Genomic DNA, 20310 nt, shown 5'->3' on the forward strand with positions numbered 1-20310 from the left:
GACCGCCGAGTGTTGGCGGGGCTGTGGAAAAACAGGTACCATGACACATATTTGGTGGGAGTGTGCCAAAATTAAACTATATTGGGAAAGGATCCTCCAAATGATCAAGGAAATAACTCAAACAGCATTGAAACCAGACCCCTGGATAGTACTCTTTCATGGCACGGAGGGTGGGGTTAAACAATATCAGGACACAATCATCCCGCATCTATTAAACGCTGCGAAAAAACTGATCCCTAAAAAATGGCGAGAGGTAGAGTGTCCAACAATATGGGAGTGGGTAGATGCGGTAGAAGAAATATACAATATGGAAAGCCTGTGTCTGAGAGAAGAAGAGGAAAGGGTAATATTTCTAAAAAAATGGAGAGGTTGGAAACAATTTAAGCGAGACTGGAGTTTCTCCGCACAATTAAGACCATAAAGACCAGGATATTAGGAGCAGGGATACTACTGACAAGGGGATAGGGGAGGGGGGGGGGGGGGTAGTATAACTTTAATATAATTTTAGTGAAATAATGGGAGTAAGATATAAGAATAGTTTTAAGAACATGAAATAAATGTTGTATAAATATTTTACATTTAATTATACAAGTAACAAGAAAACAGCCACAATGATGTGAGGATTAATTCCAAGAGACAACAATGAACGTCAAGTTGATTTATAGTCTCAGGTAAAGATTCGCTGATGTGGCAATAAAAAAAAAAAAAAAAAAAAAAAAAAAAAGAACAAAACAAAAGGAGATTGAGAGATTTGAGGTCCAAAATGGGCCTTACCACCCCATTTGGTTTCGGTACGGTGAACAGGTTTGAACCTTTCCCCGTGTGGGACCTTGATGATTACTCCCTGCTTTTGCAGATTCTCTAAGGCTAGGAGCAGACATTTCCTTTTCTCTGGTTCCGCCGAAACCCTTGAGCTCAAGAACCGAGTTGGAGGAAACTCCCAAAATTATCTTGTAACCTGACGTTATGAGGGAAATGACCCACTTGTTCTGAACCTGTTTTTCCCAAGCATCCAAAAACAGCCGAAGTCTTCCCCCTACCCGCAAGAGTGGGGGCGCCCCTTCACATGGTAGACTTGGAACTGGACTTGTTTGACCCTGGAATCCAGGGTTCTTTCTGACCCTGTGTTTTTTTAAAACCGTACTGCTGAGGCCATCGATACCGATTGGGAGAAGAACTAGATCCTAGAGCATGGGGAATCTTAAAAGGAGGGTCGCTTATGCTTCCTATTAACAGGGAGCAAAGCGCTTTTCCCACCTGAGATCTTTTGGATATACCTATCCAGATCTTTGCCAAACAGGCGTTTACCATGAAAGGGAAAAGCTGCAAGAAGCTTTTTGCATGGTGTTTCGGCCAACCAGTTTAGCCACAAGACCCTGCGCATATGCACAGACAGAAGTGCACAGCAAGATATCTGCTGGATAGCATCTTTTAATGCGTCTACTGCAAAGCATAAGGTACGAGGGAGCTCCGATAATTCCTCGGTAGCTTCTCCTTGACAAGGAAGGTTCCTGACAAATTTCTTAACATGATTTTTTAAGGACTAGCAGATGCAAATAACTGCCATCGCCGGCTGAACAGCTGAACCAGCTACTGTAAAGGAGGCCTTTAGCAAGGTTTCTAGCTTTTTAATCGTCCGGATCCTTAAATAAATACCTGGGCGTTATCCACCGGGTAGGTCAAATTTTTATTTACTGAAGAAATGGCGCCATCCACCAGAGGTGTACCCCACTTCTTGAATTTCTCCTCCATAGGATACAAGAGGGGAAAACTTTTTGGGGGCAAATATATCCTATCAGGATGATCCCAACCTGCAAAGATCACCTGATCTAGCAACGGATGCATAGGAAATGCCTGGTAACCCTGCTGAGGTCGAAGAGAACCCAAAGTAGAACAGGAGGGTCCAGTTTCCTGGACTGGGGGTAACCCAGCTCAAACCATCTGTCAGAGAATGGACAAACTATTTTTGGGAATGGGAGGCTGAGAATGGCTCGTCCGAGCTAGACTCTCCCGTTGAAGAGTCTTCAGCTTCTCCTTCTTCCCGATCCTTTGCGACCAGATCCTCCTCCCGCTCTGGGACTGGGTCCCCTGGTCCTGCCTGGTTATTAGAGTCCTGATGCTCAGATGACTCACCATCATGATCAGGCTCTGGAGAGGGAGATCTGTTAAGTTTTCTCCCTGCTTGTGTTACAGAGGCAATCATACCCGCTATTTTACCTTCAAGGCCAGATAAGGCAGATGCCAAATCACCAGTTGTGGCCACAATGCCTGACAAATGCAATGGCTCAGCCAAGCCAGAAGCCGCTGGACCTTCAGAGGAAACCCTGTATTGGTCTTGCTCCCTGTTCCTCTTTTCCTGGAAGACATTGCTTACAAGTATGGGAAGACAGCACTCCCTCTGAGCTTCTAAATGTAATCCAGTATACAGCAGCTATTACAGTTTTAACACTGTCCCCTTTAACCAGATGCAGCGGTATCCAAAAACCTGCAGACTCACGTGCCCAACAAGCTCCATGCCTCCACGCATAAACCAGGTAAACTGCCTCTTTTAAAAGGTTCCAAATGGTGCCATTAGATCCAAGCAGAAGGATCGTACAAGGAGAAATCACCTCAACGGCGCACACATACAACAGTACGTGCGCGGAAAATTTAAGAAAGATGAAATTACATATAAAGATATGCCTGACTAGTTTGATATTACACTTGGTCTCCTAATTTAGATTGTAGTTAATTCCTCTTTACTTGTTCCAAATAGATGAAAAGTGTATCGTTGCACGCGCATGCAGAAAACATTTAATCAATGATGGAGGTAAAAGTTCCTGGAAATATTGCAGCTGGAAAACAGTCCATACATCCATGGAAGGCCCAATATAAGTGTGGAGCGGTTAATAAGGTGCTTAATGACAGTTAGCAGGTAATATGTCCTTAATCAGAATAACACAAATGGTGCAAATACTAGTTTCCTTTTACCATTGTAAGCATTGTCACCATTAGCCTTATATCAATCACGTATGGCTATCCCAAATCTGGATAACCAGGGCCACCACAACAGGGCCACCACAACAGGGCCACCACAACAGGGCCACCAACCTGTGCAGTCCAACTATGAGAGACAACATGTGGAAACAAATCCAGACAATCACACTGATTTTTGAAAGAATTCATTTGCAAATTATGGTGTAAAATAAAGCATTTGGTCACCTACAAACAAGAACAATTTCTGTCTCTCACAGACCTACATCATCATCTTTAAGAGGCTCCTCTGTCCTCCACTCATTACCTGTATTAATGGCACCTGTTTGAGGTTTTCGACAGGTGTTTTATACTGATAACAAGTTCAAACAGTCATGCTCCAAACTCCACTATGGTAAAGGCTAAAGAGCCGAAGGACACCAGAAACAAAATTGTAGACCTGTACCAGGCTGGGAAGACTGAATCTGCAATAGGCAAGCAGCTTGGTGTGAAGAAATCAACTGTGAGAGCAATAATTAGAAAATGGAAGTAATAAAAGACCACTGAATCTCCCTCGATCTGGGGCTCCACGCAAGATCTCACCCCATGGTGTCAAAATGATCACAAGAACGGTGAGGAAGAATCCCAGAACCACACGGGGGATCTAGTGAATGACCTGCAGAGAGCTGGGACCAACTTAAAGGCTACCATCAGTAACACACTACACCACCAGGGACTCAGATTCTGCAGTGCCAAACGTGTCCCCCTGCTTAAGCCAGTACATGTCCAGGCCCATCTGAGGTTTGCTAGATGGTATTTGGATGATCCAGAAGAGAATTGGGAGAATGTCATATGGCCAGATGAAACCAAAGTAGAACGTTTGGTAGAAACCTAACTTGTTGTGTTTGGTGGAGAGAGAAAGCTGAGTTGCACCCAAAGAACACCATACCTACCTGTGAAGCATGGGGGTGGCAACATCATGCTTTGGGGCTGTTTCTCTGCAAAGGGAACAGGACGACTGATCAGTGTACATGAAAGAATGAATGGGGCCATGTATCATGAGATTTTGAGTGCAAACCTCCCACCAGCAAGGGCATTGAAGATGAAACATGGCTGGGTCTTTCAGCATGACAACGATCCAAAACACACCGCCCGGGCAACAAAGGAGCGGCTTAGCCAGTCTACAGATCTCAACCCCATAGGAAACCTTTGGAGGGAGTTGAAAGGCTGCGTTGCCCAGCGTCAGCCCCAAAACATCACTACTCTACAGGACAACTGCATGGAGGCAGGGCCGGCGCTACCACTAGGCGGACTAGGCAACCGCCTAGGGCGCACTGCCGCCTAGGGCGCCCGGCCGCTGGGTATTTTATTCCTGGCTGCCTTGCTGCAACTACTATGAATGTCAGTGCCATGTCTAGCAGAGGCGCCATCCGCCCTCCCCCTCGCCCCGCTCTGGCTTTCCACAGTGATCCTACTCTCTTCTGGTATCATCTCGCTCACGCAGTGTATCATCATGTGTCACTATTCAGACCAGTAACATACACCGCACTGCCTCTGTGTCTCAGGCAGAAGCCGCCCCCCTCCTCCCCTCCGCTCTCTGTCAGACTCAGTCCTCGCTCTGTGATGATGACACACACCAGCAGCCGCCCCCCTCCACTTCATTCCGATCATCCGATGGTCTATGAAAATAGTTATGCCACACAGGCAGGCACACTGCAGCCGCTCCCCCTCCCCCACCTGTCAGTCCGTCGGTCTGGGACATTTGCTAATAGCTATGATGAGTCTGCCTGACACACACACAGGCACAGTAGCAGCCGCTCCGCCCCTCCGCTCTCTGTCAGTCCTCCTCTGAAATTACACATGCCCTTTGATAGCACGGAGCCCCTGGTCCCGCCCCCCCGCAACGAATGATGGACAGGGATGGATGCAGGCAGCATGCATGCATCATGGGATACAGGCTACAGCATGACGGCGTCAGCGTGGCACCTGACGGCCGCTCTCTGGGCTTGGGGTCAGGTACGTGCAGCCTGGAACAGGTAGAGAAGAGGCACCGCACCACACGAGGCAGGTACACAGGCTAGCAAATACAGTGGAGTTGGTGCCAGCAACAGGTAAGTAAAAAACTGTTGCTTTCTCTCTGTTAGGGCCGGTTCACACAGCGAGGCGAGGCGACACGGCTCGCCTCGCCTCGCTCCCGCAAGTCGCCCCCGTTCTGTACAATGGAACCGTTCTGAGAGGAGCGACTCGAGTCGCTCCGACTCAGAAAAAAGGTTCCTGTACTACTTCGGGGCGACTTCGGGGGCGACTTGCATTGACTTCTATACAGAAGTCCTCTGCAAGTCGCCGCTGAGCTCCCCGCAGGTCGCGGCGAGGTAAGTCGGAGACGCCTCGCCGCGCCGCGTGAACCGGCCCTTACACCCCTTTCACACTGGGGCGTTTTTCAGGCGCTAGAGCGCTAAAAATAGCGTCTGCGTAGCGCCTGAAAAAAAACGCCCCTTTCACTCCAGTGTGAAAGCCGGAGGGCTTTCACACTGGAGTGGTGCGCTAGCAGGATGGTGAAAAAAGTCCTGCTAGCCACATCTTTGGAGCAGCGAAGGAGCGGTGTATTCACCGCTCCTAAAATGCTCCTACCCATCTAAATCAATGTTGCAGCGCGGCAATACCACCGGCAAAGCGCCACTGCAGCAGCGCTTTGCAGGCGGTTTTAACCCTTTTTCGGCCGCTAGCGGGGCAGTTTTAACCCCCGCATACCGCCGCTAAAACAACAGTAAAGCTCCGCTAAAAATAGCGGCGCTTTGCTGCTGAAGCCCACACCGCCCCAGTGTGAAAGGGGCCTTAATGTGAATGACATTATGTGAATGTGATGACCATGAAATGTAATTTTAAAATGTGAGTGTATATATATATCTATTATATTGACTGATCTGCCAAATGTTCCCCCAAGTCTGTAATTTATGGGCGCTGGTGAGGCGGAATTGTTGAGCGCTGGTGAAACGGTATTCTGGGGGTGGAGTCAGGGGCGGAGCCAATGGGGGCGGCAAAATGAGGTTTCGCCTAGGGTGCCAAAAATCCTTGCACCAGCCCTGCATGGAGGAATGTGCCAACATACCAGCAACAGTGTGCGACAACCTTATGAAGACTTACAGAAAACGTTTGACCTCTGTCATTGCCAACAAAGGATATATAACAAAGTATTGAGATGAACTTTTGATATTGACAAAATACTTATTTTCCACCATAATTTGCAAATCAATTATTTCAAAAATCAATGTGATTGTCTGGATTGGTTTCCACATTTTGTCTCTCATAGTTGAGGTGTACCTATGATGACAATTACAGGCCCCTCATATTTTTAAGTGGGATGCACAATTCGTGGCTGACTAAATACTTTTTTGCCCCACTGTATGTAATGGGGGCACCGACAGCAATAAAAACCTAATCCATCACCACTATATTCAAAAAGTTGTGACTTTATACTTTAAGTACAACGAATGGCAAAACTGGCGAGGGAATAGAACAGCTGTGAGGTTTTTACTGATGTATGTCCCCTGTTTTCCTGTTTATGCTTATCAAAAGGGAAAGTGAAAGAAATTTGTCCTAATAAGAGTAGAAGGGAAACCTAATGGGCACACGTGTTCTGGAGACTCTGGTAACAACCAGGGGATTCTCTCACTTTTGAGGAATTTCCTCTTTCCTGTTTTAACTATGGGACAAAAATGCCCAAAAAAAAAAAAAAAAAAAAAAAACTTTACATGGGTTGCTCTATCAGTTTTAAACAAAAATATATAATTATAGTTGTAATACTTACGTATCAGAATCATCAGAACCAGAATCACTATGACCCTCAGCCTTCCATCGTTTAAATCTGTCAATCAGCTCTGTTAGGTAAGATGTTCTCTTGGCATTTTTAACAATGAATTTGTGCTTAAGAAGTTCTTTGGCTGTAGGTCGCTGATGGAAAGAGAAAATAAAAAAGACTTAACCAATATTTCCTCTGCTACATTAAACAGAAATATGCTCAAAGGACGACAGATTTTGCACATACAATTTGAGTATATGATCACAGTAATTACTGATATACCCGAAAAAAAGTTATTCTTCCAAAATCATCATTCACACCTTGTGGCCAGGAAGCATTGCTCTGCTATAACTTGCATCCATATTTTATATGACTTATTTTAATCTGATGTGTCCCCTTGTGATGCTGGCTTCTGAAAGCTTAGAAATCTTCATCCGTCGCTCTCCCTCCCCACCCCGTAACATTCCTGTGCGTTGGGGTTAACTGAATATAGGGAGCTGTGACAGGCACTTGAGTGTCCAATTATGCCTGCCCAGATCTGCCATGCATAGAGAATGTGCTACAGTTTCATGTATAAAACATCTATGAATTAAAGAGGCAGAACATTCAATCACCCCATCCTTCACCCTTGGATTATTTTTCAGTCATAGAAGCTGTAGTACAGCTTCTATGAATGGCAGAGCTGGGTGGGCATAGTTAGGCACTCGAGTGACAGTCATAGCTCCCTTGGTTCTATTAATGCTTGCTGTGCCGGAAGATTATGCCGGCAGGGGTGTGTTGGATGGGGGGGCTCAGAGAATCCAGGAGCAGCACAAGGGACACAGATTACTAGTAGGTCTTCCTTGTGCCATTTTTTTTATTTTGTATAAACTTAGGCTTTAAAGTTTTACTTAATCCACAACAGTAAAATCAGTCTGTCTATGCAGCATAGCATGCTATACTCACTGTGGAACTCACAGGGTTAATCCTTGGGCATGTGCAGGTCAGTTTCAATGAAACTGTCAATGGGGGCTTCAATGAAAATATACAGAGCATCCAGGTATTCTGGTCAGCTTGGGTGCTTACAGTGAAAACAGGAGGGTTGGGCAATGGCATACTAAGTGGCAATTTTTTTTTTTTACACACATAATTTATTAAAAAGGTAAAAAAAAAAAAAGTAGAAAAAAAACCCTGCAATGGTTGCTCAAAGAGTAACAGCGCTAAAAGCTGAAAATTGGTCTGGGCGAGGGGCTGGGGGTTTAGGCGCCCAATAAGCAAGGTGAATGAGATAACACAAAGGAGGTGTGAGGAAGAAATTTGTGGAGGTGCAGATCCAGAAACCACCTGGAGGTTTAACCCCTGTGAGGTCCATCCAATGTTGAGGTTCTGGCATTTAAAAAAGTGTTAGCGGCCTTAGCAACACATTACTATAGGAAAAATGATCTGATTATCTGATAATGTATGATGCTCTTTAAACGCATCCCAATTTTGTGTTAAACCTTGCATAATCTTTAGTCCATCATATACGAAGCCATCGAAAACAGCAGGATTTAACATTTTTGACAAGCAACCTTTTTACACGCTTTAAAAGTACTTCTGCACAAAGTATTGGCTTGTGTGTGCCCAGTGATCACAAGCTGGGTTTGATGCACTGCTCTCACCTGCCCCCCTCCCTGATCCTTGTTGAGCTTTTCACTATGTTTGACTTGCCTTTAAAATTCTTTAATTGGAGTATAGTACAGGACTCACCATTCCATTAATCAAGGCCTGGGGTTTTATGCTACCATCTTCAGGTGAGGCCACTTACCATGAGCCAATACCATGGAGCAGGGATACATCCCCTCACAATCCCAACAATCCTTAATTTTTTAGCAAACAAGATATGCTATGGCAAACAGGAGGGTGGCTGGTGTCCTTCAATGTAGAGGACTGCACATGTTAATAGTACGGTATAAACACATGCTTCCATCAAAACCTTAAGACATCGCTAACCACAACTAAGGGGTGGATAGCACTGCAGACAATGCCAACAGGCCCAAAAGAAGGGAATCAGAATCCAAAACTCAGAGTGACTTGAGGCACCTTAAGGCCGAAGCGGCCATCAGCAAAGACCTAAACATATACAAGTATTATGGCTCTGCACATCTAATACAGCCCCCAGGAGCAGACACACGCCGACAGGACTCCCAGCGCAAGGGATACAGATGACAGCGAGGGTCTCCCTCCGGTTTGGAATCTTTACATTGCCTGTTAATGTGAGTGTTTTTAACCACCTGTGCATTAAATAAGAATTTTACAGTCTACACTCAGAGGCGCCTCTCTCTCATCTTTAAAGACCTAAACATGCCTTGCTGCACTGTGTAACCAAAAACAAAGGACTTTACAGGTTTATGGGTGGCCAGGGGTCTCTGAAAGACTAGGGCAAAACCTGACCCTTCAGGGTGCCCATAGACCAAGTGCTGATCCAGACAATACTGAGGAAGACAGGATGTGTCTAGGGTGAAAGTTTAACACCTTGCACCATGAGAAGTAGGCCTTCTAAGTATGATGACTGGACTTAAGTTTCAACAGCAAAGTCATCAGAGCTACTGACCATGAAGTAGGTTGGTAGACTGGCCCTTGAGACAGCAGGTCAGGTGTTAAAGGCCCCCCCAGGCGTATCAAGCCCATTTGGTCAAGTTTGGCATCACCGAGAAGTTTTGACCCTCCAAAAGCAGTCGAGGAAGACTGTAGGGAAGGTGTAGATTAGTGGAACCGATACCACAGGGTCACCAGCACATCCACTCCAAAAGGCCCTTGGATCACTGAGCCTGGCAATTAACCTGTCTACCTGTACTGAAAAGCATGTACCAATGGTTTCTTCACCCCCCAGTCAGAATTATGTCTGCTTTTCAAAGGCCCAAGCAGCTTTTGGTGCTGCCCCAAAGATTGATGCAAGTCACAGCTGTGATGTTATCTGATTGAACCCTTGGACATCTCTGAAGCTGGATGGTCCACCACATCAGGGATAGGAGAATGACCCTTAGTTTAAGAACGTTCATGGGAAATCAGCGCTCCCTTCACAGCCACATCCCTTGCACCATTTTCTATCCCAGGACTCCTCCCACAGCCTGACAGGCTGGCAACTGTCCAGGTTAACAGAAGAATTTCCAAATTCCAGCACAGGGCTCGTCAGCCACCAGGTCTGAGATATCCTGGCTTTGCCGACAGGCATATGGGCTGATCCAAGAATTAAGGGCATTTGTCCATTGCAGTAAGCACACTGAGCTGCAGAGGCACGAAGACTGGACGACCACCACCACCTCAAAAAGACTGCATGCACACATTAAAAATCTTCCTTTTTGTCTGATTTTGTGAGTAAAGGGTCCAGAGCATGAGCATGAAGGGTAAAAACCAATTGCTGAGGAAGTAACACTTTAGCCTGGTCTGTGTCCAAAACAAGGCCCAAGCGGTTAGTCAGAACAGAGACTTCTGGAGGTTGTTGGTGCAACTCATGCTCAGTCTAAAAGGAATATCATTTTTCAGTCAATGACACAGAATAGTTAGTAGATTGCTTTTGAATGTCTAATGTCAAGAGGGCCAGCCAACAATAGGCAACAGTAATAATTCTCTTAATACAACTGACAATGGCCACCTGTATTTCCTTACCAAGGCCAGCTTCTGCCAAGGCCTGCACATTCACCTGGTAAAACCTAGTGAATGGGCAGAGGACCAGATGGCCACCTTACGGACCAGGGAAAGCGACTCCTAATGTTGAAAAGACCACAAAGCACAAACACTTCTGGTAGAGTGATCCTTCATGGAAGAGACAGGAACTCTAACCTTTCAGGTCATTCACCAGAGTAACGATCTGCCTAATCGACCTGACATTTGTGAATATGGAGGCTGCCGTCCCTGTTTCAGACAGCATGAACAGGGAATTTGCTTGACAAATCGAGGCTGTGGCTGTAAAGTATACACGCACAGCCCTAACCACAATCAAGCAGTGGTGAGAAACCTCCTTAGGATGTTTTGGAGGCGGGCAAAAGGCAACTATTCCATGGATCAAATGAAACACCAACACCACCTTAAGCAGGAGGGAAATGTGGTCTCAATATAACCATGTCTTTTTGAAGCATTAGAAAAGACATCTTACAGATTAAAACTTCAAGATCAGACACCCCCCCCCAATCAACACGGTAGCCTTAAGAAAGGCAACCTTGTGTGAAAGAGGAAGAAAAATATCTTGAATTGGTTCAAGTGATGGTCAGCCAATGTCATCAGGCTGATTTCCCACAAATGTATTCTTTGTTCAGTCAGGACATTTCATGACCTGACTGAACAGAGAATAAAATCCAACCATGGAGTATTTCTTGGGATAAAGCTTTTCATTCTCACACCAAGCAAAATACACTTTCCAAGGGTGGTGGTAAACCCTAGAAGAGGGCTTTGTGGCTTTCAGTAAAGTGGGAATCATCAAGGGTCTCCCAAGGCCCCTGTCCACCTAGAGGCTTTGGTGTTGCACTAAAGCCTCCTAATAAGGAACTGTGCAACACACGTCCTGCGGCGAAAGGGCTGTACACCAAAATGGCATCCCCACACCAACACCTGCAATCTACCAGTCACATCTGTGCAGCAACATATATGCACAAATGGCACTCGTGCAATGGGCAGCTAGCTGCCCCTGTTCACTGAATCAGTGGAGTCACACCACCCTGTTACCAAAGAGGTTGGCGCATATCTCCAGCACTGACCAAAGAAACCACTGACTGCACCACAGGCAGGGGAAAGCACAATGGGAACCTTTAACAGTACACGTAGCAGAGCTAAAAATCAGCTTAATCTTCACCGCATTCCAATCGGGAATACCTTGCAGGGTCCTCAGGAACTGGGCACTGCGGCTGCACACCACAGCCTAGGACTTGTAAAACACCCCACGAGTTAACTGCTTGGCAAAATGAGCTCCACACATAGGACACAGTGCAAATTGCCCACAAACCTTCCCAGTTCTCCCACCAGGGTCTAGAAAGCAGTTTAAGTAGAAACCCAATGATTCATTCAGGAAAGGCTCTCAGCAGAGAGAGACAGACAGGTCCTACACTTAAGCCTAGTACACACTAATCTCATTTTCCTTCAATCCAGCAGGCTGAAAAAAAAAAAAAAAAAGAAAAAAAAAAAAAAAAAACTAAGCGCTCAGGACTCAGGAGGAGCCGCTGTACTAACAATCCAGTAGTAGTAGTGCTGTTTAGGAGATATTTACTGTATACTATGCCGATATCATTGGTGCATGTGCTCTAAAGAAACAGCCGCCCATGCCATTTCTTCAGGAACGTGTGCCGTGATCGGAGGCTCCCATGTGTGGCAGCAACGTCACACGGCTCCGGCCAGTCACACAGCCGCAGTCTGTGGCACCGAAACGAAGAGTGAAGATGGATGCAGCCTGCAGCGGGGATGACGTGGGCTCTGTTTGCAGGTAAGTGTCACATAATGTGCTAGAATGTGATGCATACTAGCACATTATGCCTTTACTTTGCAGGAAGCAAAAACCCACTAGGGTTTATTTCCTCTTTAAGCAACAGCTAAGAAGAAAGAAAACACACAATATAGTGTATACAATTGCTACACAAGTCATATTGTAATTAAAGGTTAATAAAATGACCTTTCATTTTCAGTCTACAGGGCTGTACATTTTTTTAAAATGCAATAAAGCAACCAGCAAGGGTTCTGTACATTTTTTACCGAATACTCCTGAAAAAACATAATTTATTGCTTGTGTAACAAGCTTACTTATTTTCCCAGAAAGTCTGTACCAAGATAGAAGTCAGATTTTGGACATCCCCTGGGACAAAAAATAATGATTTTTGGTGAGATAGTCCCAAAGGGAAATCACTTCTAAAAAGATTCAGACCCTGTGACTTCCCTCATTAGAGCCCTGCAGATGCAGCAGCTATCAAGTAACTCGTATTCACATTCAATTTGCATATGGACACAAAGGAGCCATTTCTTCAGAATAAATGTCAGTACTCTGGCAAAGTTTGTTAAAAATCCTTGAAACGTACATTGCTCAATTTGGAGGGTAATGTGTTCCTCAAAAGTGGCGTTACTCTATAAGGGTTTAAAATATCAATACCCCTACACTCCTTCATACCAGGAACATTTCATACAAGAAACAGCAGGCAACTGCTTGGGCACAGAAGGGAAGTCAACGTTTGTTTTAGGCAGCTGACAGAAATGGCCAATATCCCTCATGAATGGTGGCATTTTGTTTTTATTCAGCGCTGATAGTATTTGCAGGAACATTAAATATTTATCGTCTCTTCTAAAGTGGTAGAATTTTTTTTTTTTTTAACTTCTTACCATCAGGCTTATCTGTACAATAAATATATCTCTCAAGCATATACAATTTAGGAGATTTTACACATCGGCAATAGCTGATGACATCACCCGCACATGCCCAGTGATGCTCTGCTTGCAGGGCATACATTGTACTGTGAAATGCAGAGCGCCATGTCCTCCACATGCATGCAGCCCTGGCCATTCATACAACCGGAGCCCTTGAACCCGGAAGGCAGACCGGCTGAAGATGGAAGTACCAAGAGCTATGGCAGCGCTGCACTGGAGGGCTCTGTGTGCAGGCAAGTCAGTCATAATGTCCTAGGCATACTAGGACATTATGACTTAAACCAGCAGAGGCCTGACTTTTTTGTAGCGGTTTTATACTGCTTTAAGTGGAAAAGATTTTTTCTAGGAAATGTCACAAGCAGGTATGTTTTGCTCTTAGTGCCTCCTTTTTGACAAAGTATTGCATTAGGTGCAAGACTATTTGAGAGGTCCAACAATTGAACTTACCCCAACAAGTACGACCAGCAAATAATGAATTACTAAAATAAAACTTAAAAAAAAATACTTACAAATGAAGGATCTTTGTTGAGGCAGGAATCGACAAACTCTTTAAATGGTTTGCTAAAATCTCCCAATAAGGTGGGTGGGTTATTTTTAGGGATGAGAAACAGAACCCTCATCGGGTGCATATCGGAGTTTGGTGGTTCACCCTTTGCTAATTCGATTGCTGTTATGCCCAATGACCAAATATCAGCCTAAGAGAAAAATAACACATTTTACATTAGATTACACGCCAAAAAGGGAAAAATATTGTTATAGAGTGCATACGGTACTGTTTACTGCTCATTAAGTGTCCTAGTAACTTTAAAAGGGTGGCAGCTACACGTCCAACAGTTGGCACTGAAAACCGAGGGCCTTTAGACATTTGTTCATAATGCCAGTTTTCACTTAGTTGCCTATATAAGGCAAACACAGCCCCTACTATAGAGCAATATCTAATCATTAAGGATGAGATACTGATCATCATACAGCAGAGGATAGCTGCTGCTATCAGTGTAATCATACAGGTGTTTACTTTGTCAGATTCACTTTAGCTAGATTAACCAGCTCCGATTGTGTGTGAACACACTGAGATTAATATGGAATTTCAGTCAAAAGGATGGGGCAGGAAAGATTAGAACCTTTATTAGGTTTTTATTTCTGTGTGGTTGTTGGAGATGTCTCCTTTCCTCTTCACTGGGACAAAAGGGAAAATATTTGACAGGCATGTAACAGTAAGTCCTCATGCACACGGATTAACAAATGGGCTGTAAAGCTAGTACAGAAGCCAGGAAAAAATCAGCGTTAAAAAACGCGTTTTTAACCGTGTTTTGCATTAAATTCAATGCACGTTAAGCCGCTCTAGCTTTCAGCCGCATTTCTCTGTCTCTATTTAAAAATCAATGATTCCCTATGGGAGCACATTGGATTTGAATAGAAGTTGCACCAGAAGTCGGATTAAGATGATCCGACTTGCGCGCTGAGAATCTTGAAGAGGGAACCCCACAAAAATTTGAAACAAATTTGCATGAGGACCCCCCCCCCCGACAATACCAGACCCTTCGGTCTGGTATGGATCTTAAGGGGAACCCCCACACCGACTAAATCCATACCAGTCCCCCCACCGTCCTGGACCATACCAAGCCACATGCCCTCATCATGGGGGGTTGGTGCTTTGGGGCACAGAGACTGAGAAGACCGGGCCAACGCTAATAAAAGAGCTGGAAGAATATAGCGTTGGAGCCCTGCAGAAGGCACCAGAGAAGGGTCTGGTACCGTCTTGGGGGGGACTCACGCAATTTTTATTTTATTTTTTTCCAATTATTTGCAGGATTCCCCTTCAAGATTGATCTGACTTCTGGTACGACCTCTATTCAAATCAATGGCCCCCATAGGAAACCATTGATATTGAATAGACAAAAACGCCGGACGAGGCTTAACACAGCGTTAAGCCTCATTAATTCACGTTTAACACCTTTTGCTGACGTCTTTACAGCTCTAACGCTGAAGCCTCAGAATGCACCGGTCCTGGGTTTTGTTTACAGCTTAAAAACACCAGGTGGGCATGAAGCAATAGACTAACATGGACAGGTGTTTTTAAGCTGCAAAAATGCTGCAAAAAACGCTCAAAAAGTGGCTGTAAAAACATCCGTGTGCATGAGGCCTTAGCTTAAGAGACATCAACACACGTTACTTCTTCCATAAGAAGGCTAGAAAACAGATTCCTTAGTTGTGGTTGCCTACAATGCTGATCTACGCAGCTACAAAACAGTGACATGCAATGGTCTGCATTACAGTTAATATTTATATAAAAAAAGAGCATCTTTTCATACAATTCTTTCAATGGTGACTGACTGGGAGGAAATCACCTAAGGTCTTTAAAGCGGTTGTATAGTCCAATAAGGCTTAACTGTAGGTAAAAAGAATATCTGCTAAACCTGTACAGTTTAGGAGATATTCCCCATTCGCAATGAGCCACTGACTTCAGCGGCACATGCACACAGGTGATATGTACCATAGCAGCGATTGTCATTCTTTCAGTGCAGAAAAATACCAAACAATGGTCTAGTGTGAACAGGTTCTAACTGTATGAATTTACAGATCTACATAATCAAAAATTTTCAACACAATATCTGACTTCAGTGAAGAAACTTCTGATACATGAAGACTGCTCAGATATCATGTCATTGACCATTTTCTCATGCATGTAGTACCTATACAAATTGATATCCTTATGCAGTGGGGGAAATAGTCTATTATATTTTATTGCCGTCTGAACAGATAAACCACAACTTGAAGTACAGTTCCAATGCACAGAGAGAAGATAGAGCCACAAGCAAAACTGGAGGCTCAGGCCAATAATTAGCAAGATGCCCAGCATATCATTCCAGTGTCCTGAGAGAATTCTGTAATCACACTGCTCCTTCACAGGATGCCTGAAGGCAAGTCTGAAATATCTGTAAATGAGTATAAGACCAACTATAAGGGCTGAGTTATCTACTTTCAGAGTATAAACCATTATATCCAATTTCACAATTGTGTTTTTTGCATCATGTCTGATATTTAGAGCTTAAAATGTAGTAGTGTTTCAGGTCACTAGTATTTAATCTGCCCTTGCACTGACAGATGAGCACAACAATGAATCCATTGGCATGCTAATCTTCCAAGTGTAAGGGCCCATTAAACACATGGAGGGAAAAAAACTAAATAAAGAAAACTACCACAAGTGGCATTTCAGCCGGCCATTTCTCCTGCTCAGAAGGCATGACAGTCTTTGCATTTCTATAGCAATATGGGACAGGAATAGCCACCATTTACCTAGGGTGACCAGATGACAGAGCCTATACAGCAAATTTAAAGTGGAAGCCCACCCCCAATACTTAAATTCTCCCCTGCAATCATTAACGTGAGCCAATTTCAGCCTTATGCCTCAAAATGAAAAAAAAAAATCCCAGTTTTTCAACCTTTATTTTGCAGTATCCAGTTGCTCACATGATTTCAATTCTACTCCCTTTTGAGTCTAAAAGTAGCCAATGGGTGTGGTTACTGAAAGCTAGTGACATAACTTCCAGGGAGGGACAGTGTTCTTGTGTAGCCAGTGGGTGTACACAGGATGGGAGGAGCTGATCATAGGTTACTATCCAGTGTTCTCTCATCAGTAAGGATGCATTGTACATCCCGATTCATGAGAAAAAATAAAGCACCCATCCACACAGGCAGGGAAGGTCCAGTGCACATATAGTATACAGTATAGTATACAGTGTGACTAAGTGTAGCTGGAAGGGCCCTGGGGTCTCAGCTCACAGTTTACAATGATCACTATACACTAAAGGAACAGTGCAGGCAACCGCACTAAGGCTCTGTTTACACTAGTATGACTTGTCATGTGACTTTGGACACAAAGTTCTCCATCTGTCACTTCCAGAATAAAGAGATGGGAAGAACGTGCACTTCTCTCCATCCAAAAGTGACATTGATTGCTGCTTCTGAGATGTCCTGAGCCTCTGGGAACGCTGGGGGCCACCAGTGCAGCCAGACAGACCAGCTACCTCTCCCACCTGCAAGCAGTCAGTCTTCCCCAGGAGTGGATGAACAAACTATAATCCTACATGCGCCAACATATTTTATCCTGCAGGTTCCCATTTGTAATTTCTTTGGAATTAAAGTGCATATATGCTGCACTTAGATGATGCCTTTATTCTAGAGTCTCTTCTAGCTTGTTTTGAGCTGGCAGCCATTCGCAGTCAGCACCCCGAGATCACCAGTAGTCTTTGTCATATGAACTTCTTGGTATGGACCCCTGTGTTACAGAGCTTTAATTGCCCTCCCTCTTGCCAATCAGCTGATAGACAGCACATGACCACATGTATTTTGTCTCATCTAAGAACAACCAAAAACCTTTTCAGGAAGTGAAAGGCAGCGTAACAAATTCAGATAAAGGGAGATGGCATCAGTGAACAGGAAGAAGCCGATTGGGTAGCTTAGAAAGCCTTATTAAAACCAGACAATCAGCTAGCCAGAAAATGAATATCAAAGATCATATTTAACATAATAGGAAAAATATAAATTTTGACTGGACTTCCACTTTAAAGAGATTTGTCACCTGCCCATATCCCCAACTTAAGGTGATACTAACCAATCCATGTTCCAGACTGCCTTAGGCTACTTTCACAGAGGCGGTTTTCAGGCATTTTAGTGCTAGAAATAGCCTCTGAAAAGCACCTGAAAAGCTCCTCCCATTCATTGCAGTGTGTCTTTTCAAACTAGGGCGGCACGCTTGCAGGATGTTACGATAAGTCCTGCAATCAGCATCTTTGGGGCAGATTGGGAGCTCTGTAAATAGAGTTCCCACAACCCCCTCCCCCATAGCAATGAATGGGACACCAAGGAATGCATTAATGTATAAAATAGTTAGGCTTTACAACCACTTAATTACATGAATTACAGTAGTACAGTAGTGCTACACCCACAAAAGGTTGGCCCCGTCTATTAGGACATTCAGAATTTAATGGAAAGCAACATGTAAGGGCTCAAAAAGGAATATTGCATCACATCCAACAGCCAAATAGATTCGTAGTTGCAACTCGGTATTCCCATTCAAAAACAGGGTATCATTTTTGAAGCATCTCAAAATGAAGTATTGCAACCATGACATGTGCACAACCTCGATCAGCTGCCTTTGCAGCCTTAAGTGTTTTGTTATCCCAACACTTCATGTTCCTGCTGTACTTTTAGGAGAACATATCCTGTCCTCTTTGTATTGCTTCCTTTGTGTGAAATCCCTGGTGTCCCTGCCAGCCCCTCTGCTTTCCTTTTAGAAACTGATCACACCAAGTAAAACAAACCGTAGTCAGTTCTCTAGCTGTGCTGGGAACCAAGTCTGCTCTCCTCCAATGATCAGACCTAGCCTGACATGCTTCCCCTGCACAGACTTTCACTGGGAAGCTCAGTGTGCTGCTGCTGTCACCCTCTTCTGGTCTTGTAGCCCATTCCAGCCTTGTGTAGGTCTACAATCTTGTCCCTGACATACTTAGACAGCTCTTTGGTCTTGGCCATGGTGGAGAGTACCGCCGGTAGTAAAATGGCACTATTTTTTAGCGCTGCTTTGCCGTTGTTTTAGCGCCGGTTGTCGGCAGTGGGGGGCATTTTTACCCCCCTGCTAGCGGCCGAGAAAGGGTTAAAACCACCGCAAAGCGCTGCTGCAGCCTCACTTTGCTGGCGGCATAGCCAGGTTGCCCCATTCATTTCAATGGGCAGGAGTGGTATACACAACGCTCCTTAATCGCACCAAAGATGCTGCTAACACAACTTTTTGGCGTCCGGCCAGTGCACTGCTCAGCGGCTCTTTCAGGGCGCTATTTTTAGTGCTGTAGTACCTGCAAAGCGCTCCAGTGTGAAAGGGGTCTAAGTGTTCCTAATTTCAGCTCGTTACCTATATGGATGACACCTGGGAGTCAGAAATCTTGTTGACTGATAGAAGATCAAATACTTATTTTAACCCTTTCATGACTAAGCCTATTTTTGGAATTTGGTGTTTACAAGTTAAAATCCATATTTTTTGCTAGGAAATTACTTGGAACCCCCAAACATTATATATATTTTTTTAGCAGAGGCTCTAGAGAATAAAACGGCGATTGTTGCAATATTTTATGTCACACGGTATTTGCGCAGTGGTGTTTTAAACGCAACTTTTTGGGAAAAGGGACACTTTCATGAATAAAAAAAAAACAAAACAGTAAAATTAGCCCAATTTTTTTGCGAAATGTGAAAGATAATGTTACGCCGAGTAAATAGATACCAAACATGTCACACTTTATAATTGCGCGCACTTGTAGATTGACGACAAAGTACGGTACCTAAAAATCTCAATAGGCGACGCTTTAAAAATTTTTTACGGTTACCAGGTTAGCGTTACAGAGGAGGTCTACTGCTAGAATTATTGCTCTCGCTCTGACGATCGCGGCGATACCTCACATGTGTGACTTGAACACCGTTTACGTACGCGGGCGCGACTTCCGTATGCGTTTTCTTTGCTTCGCGAGCTCGCGGGGACGGCGGGCGCTTTGAAAATTTTTTTTTTATTTTTTTATTTATTTTATTTATTTTTAAATGACTAAATTGTTTAAAAAAAAAAAAAAAAATTTGATCACTTTTATTGCTGTCACAAGGAATGTAAACATCCCTTGTGACAGTAATAGGTGGTGACAGGTCCTCTTTATGGAGGGATCGGGGGTCTAAAAGACCCCCCACCCCTCCTTTACACTTCAATGTATTCAGATCGCCGAAAACGGCGATTCTGAATACCGGATATTTTTTTTAAAACCGGCGCCATTGGCAGCCGAGTAAACGGGAAGTGACGTCATGACGTCGCTTCCGTGTTTACGATGAGGAGACTGGAACGAAGCCGATTACGGCTTCGTTCCAGTTCCTCCCCAGCAGCCAGAGCCGACGGATGTTTAATCGGTGCTCCCGATCGAGCGGGAGCACCGGTAACAGCGGCGAGAGGCGGCGGGAGGGGGGGACGTCCCCTCCCGCTCCTCCGGCATAACAGCCGAGCGGCTTTTAGCCGCATCGGTTGTTATGCCTGGATAGCCAATCGCCTGCTGTAAAAAACGGTACCGGGATGATGCCTGCAGGTGCGGGCATCATCCCAGTATAACCCCCGGAAGCCGAGTACGCAGATGTGCGTACGCTCGGCGGGAAAGGGTTAATCATTAAAA

At 44.6% G+C, this 20310-nt stretch overlaps 1 protein-coding gene across 2 annotated transcripts in view; it reads right to left on the bottom strand.

Moving 5' to 3' along the window:
- STK26 (serine/threonine kinase 26) overlaps positions 1-20310 on the bottom strand; it is a 179823-nt gene that overhangs the window by 27910 nt on the left and 131603 nt on the right. For both annotated transcript variants that reach the window (XM_077493978.1, XM_077493977.1), the window contains 2 exons: positions 13621-13806; positions 6761-6903 (listed from right to left, as the gene is read on the bottom strand). In XM_077493978.1, the coding sequence (XP_077350104.1) occupies positions 6761-6903; positions 13621-13806 (329 nt within the window). The remainder of the gene's footprint in view (positions 1-6760; positions 6904-13620; positions 13807-20310) is intronic.

Source organism: Lithobates pipiens, unplaced genomic scaffold (assembly GCF_037356315.1).
Source record: "Lithobates pipiens isolate NorthernLeopardFrog02 unplaced genomic scaffold, aLitPip1_a1.2 Scaffold_1, whole genome shotgun sequence".
NCBI lineage: Eukaryota > Metazoa > Chordata > Amphibia > Anura > Ranidae > Lithobates > Lithobates pipiens.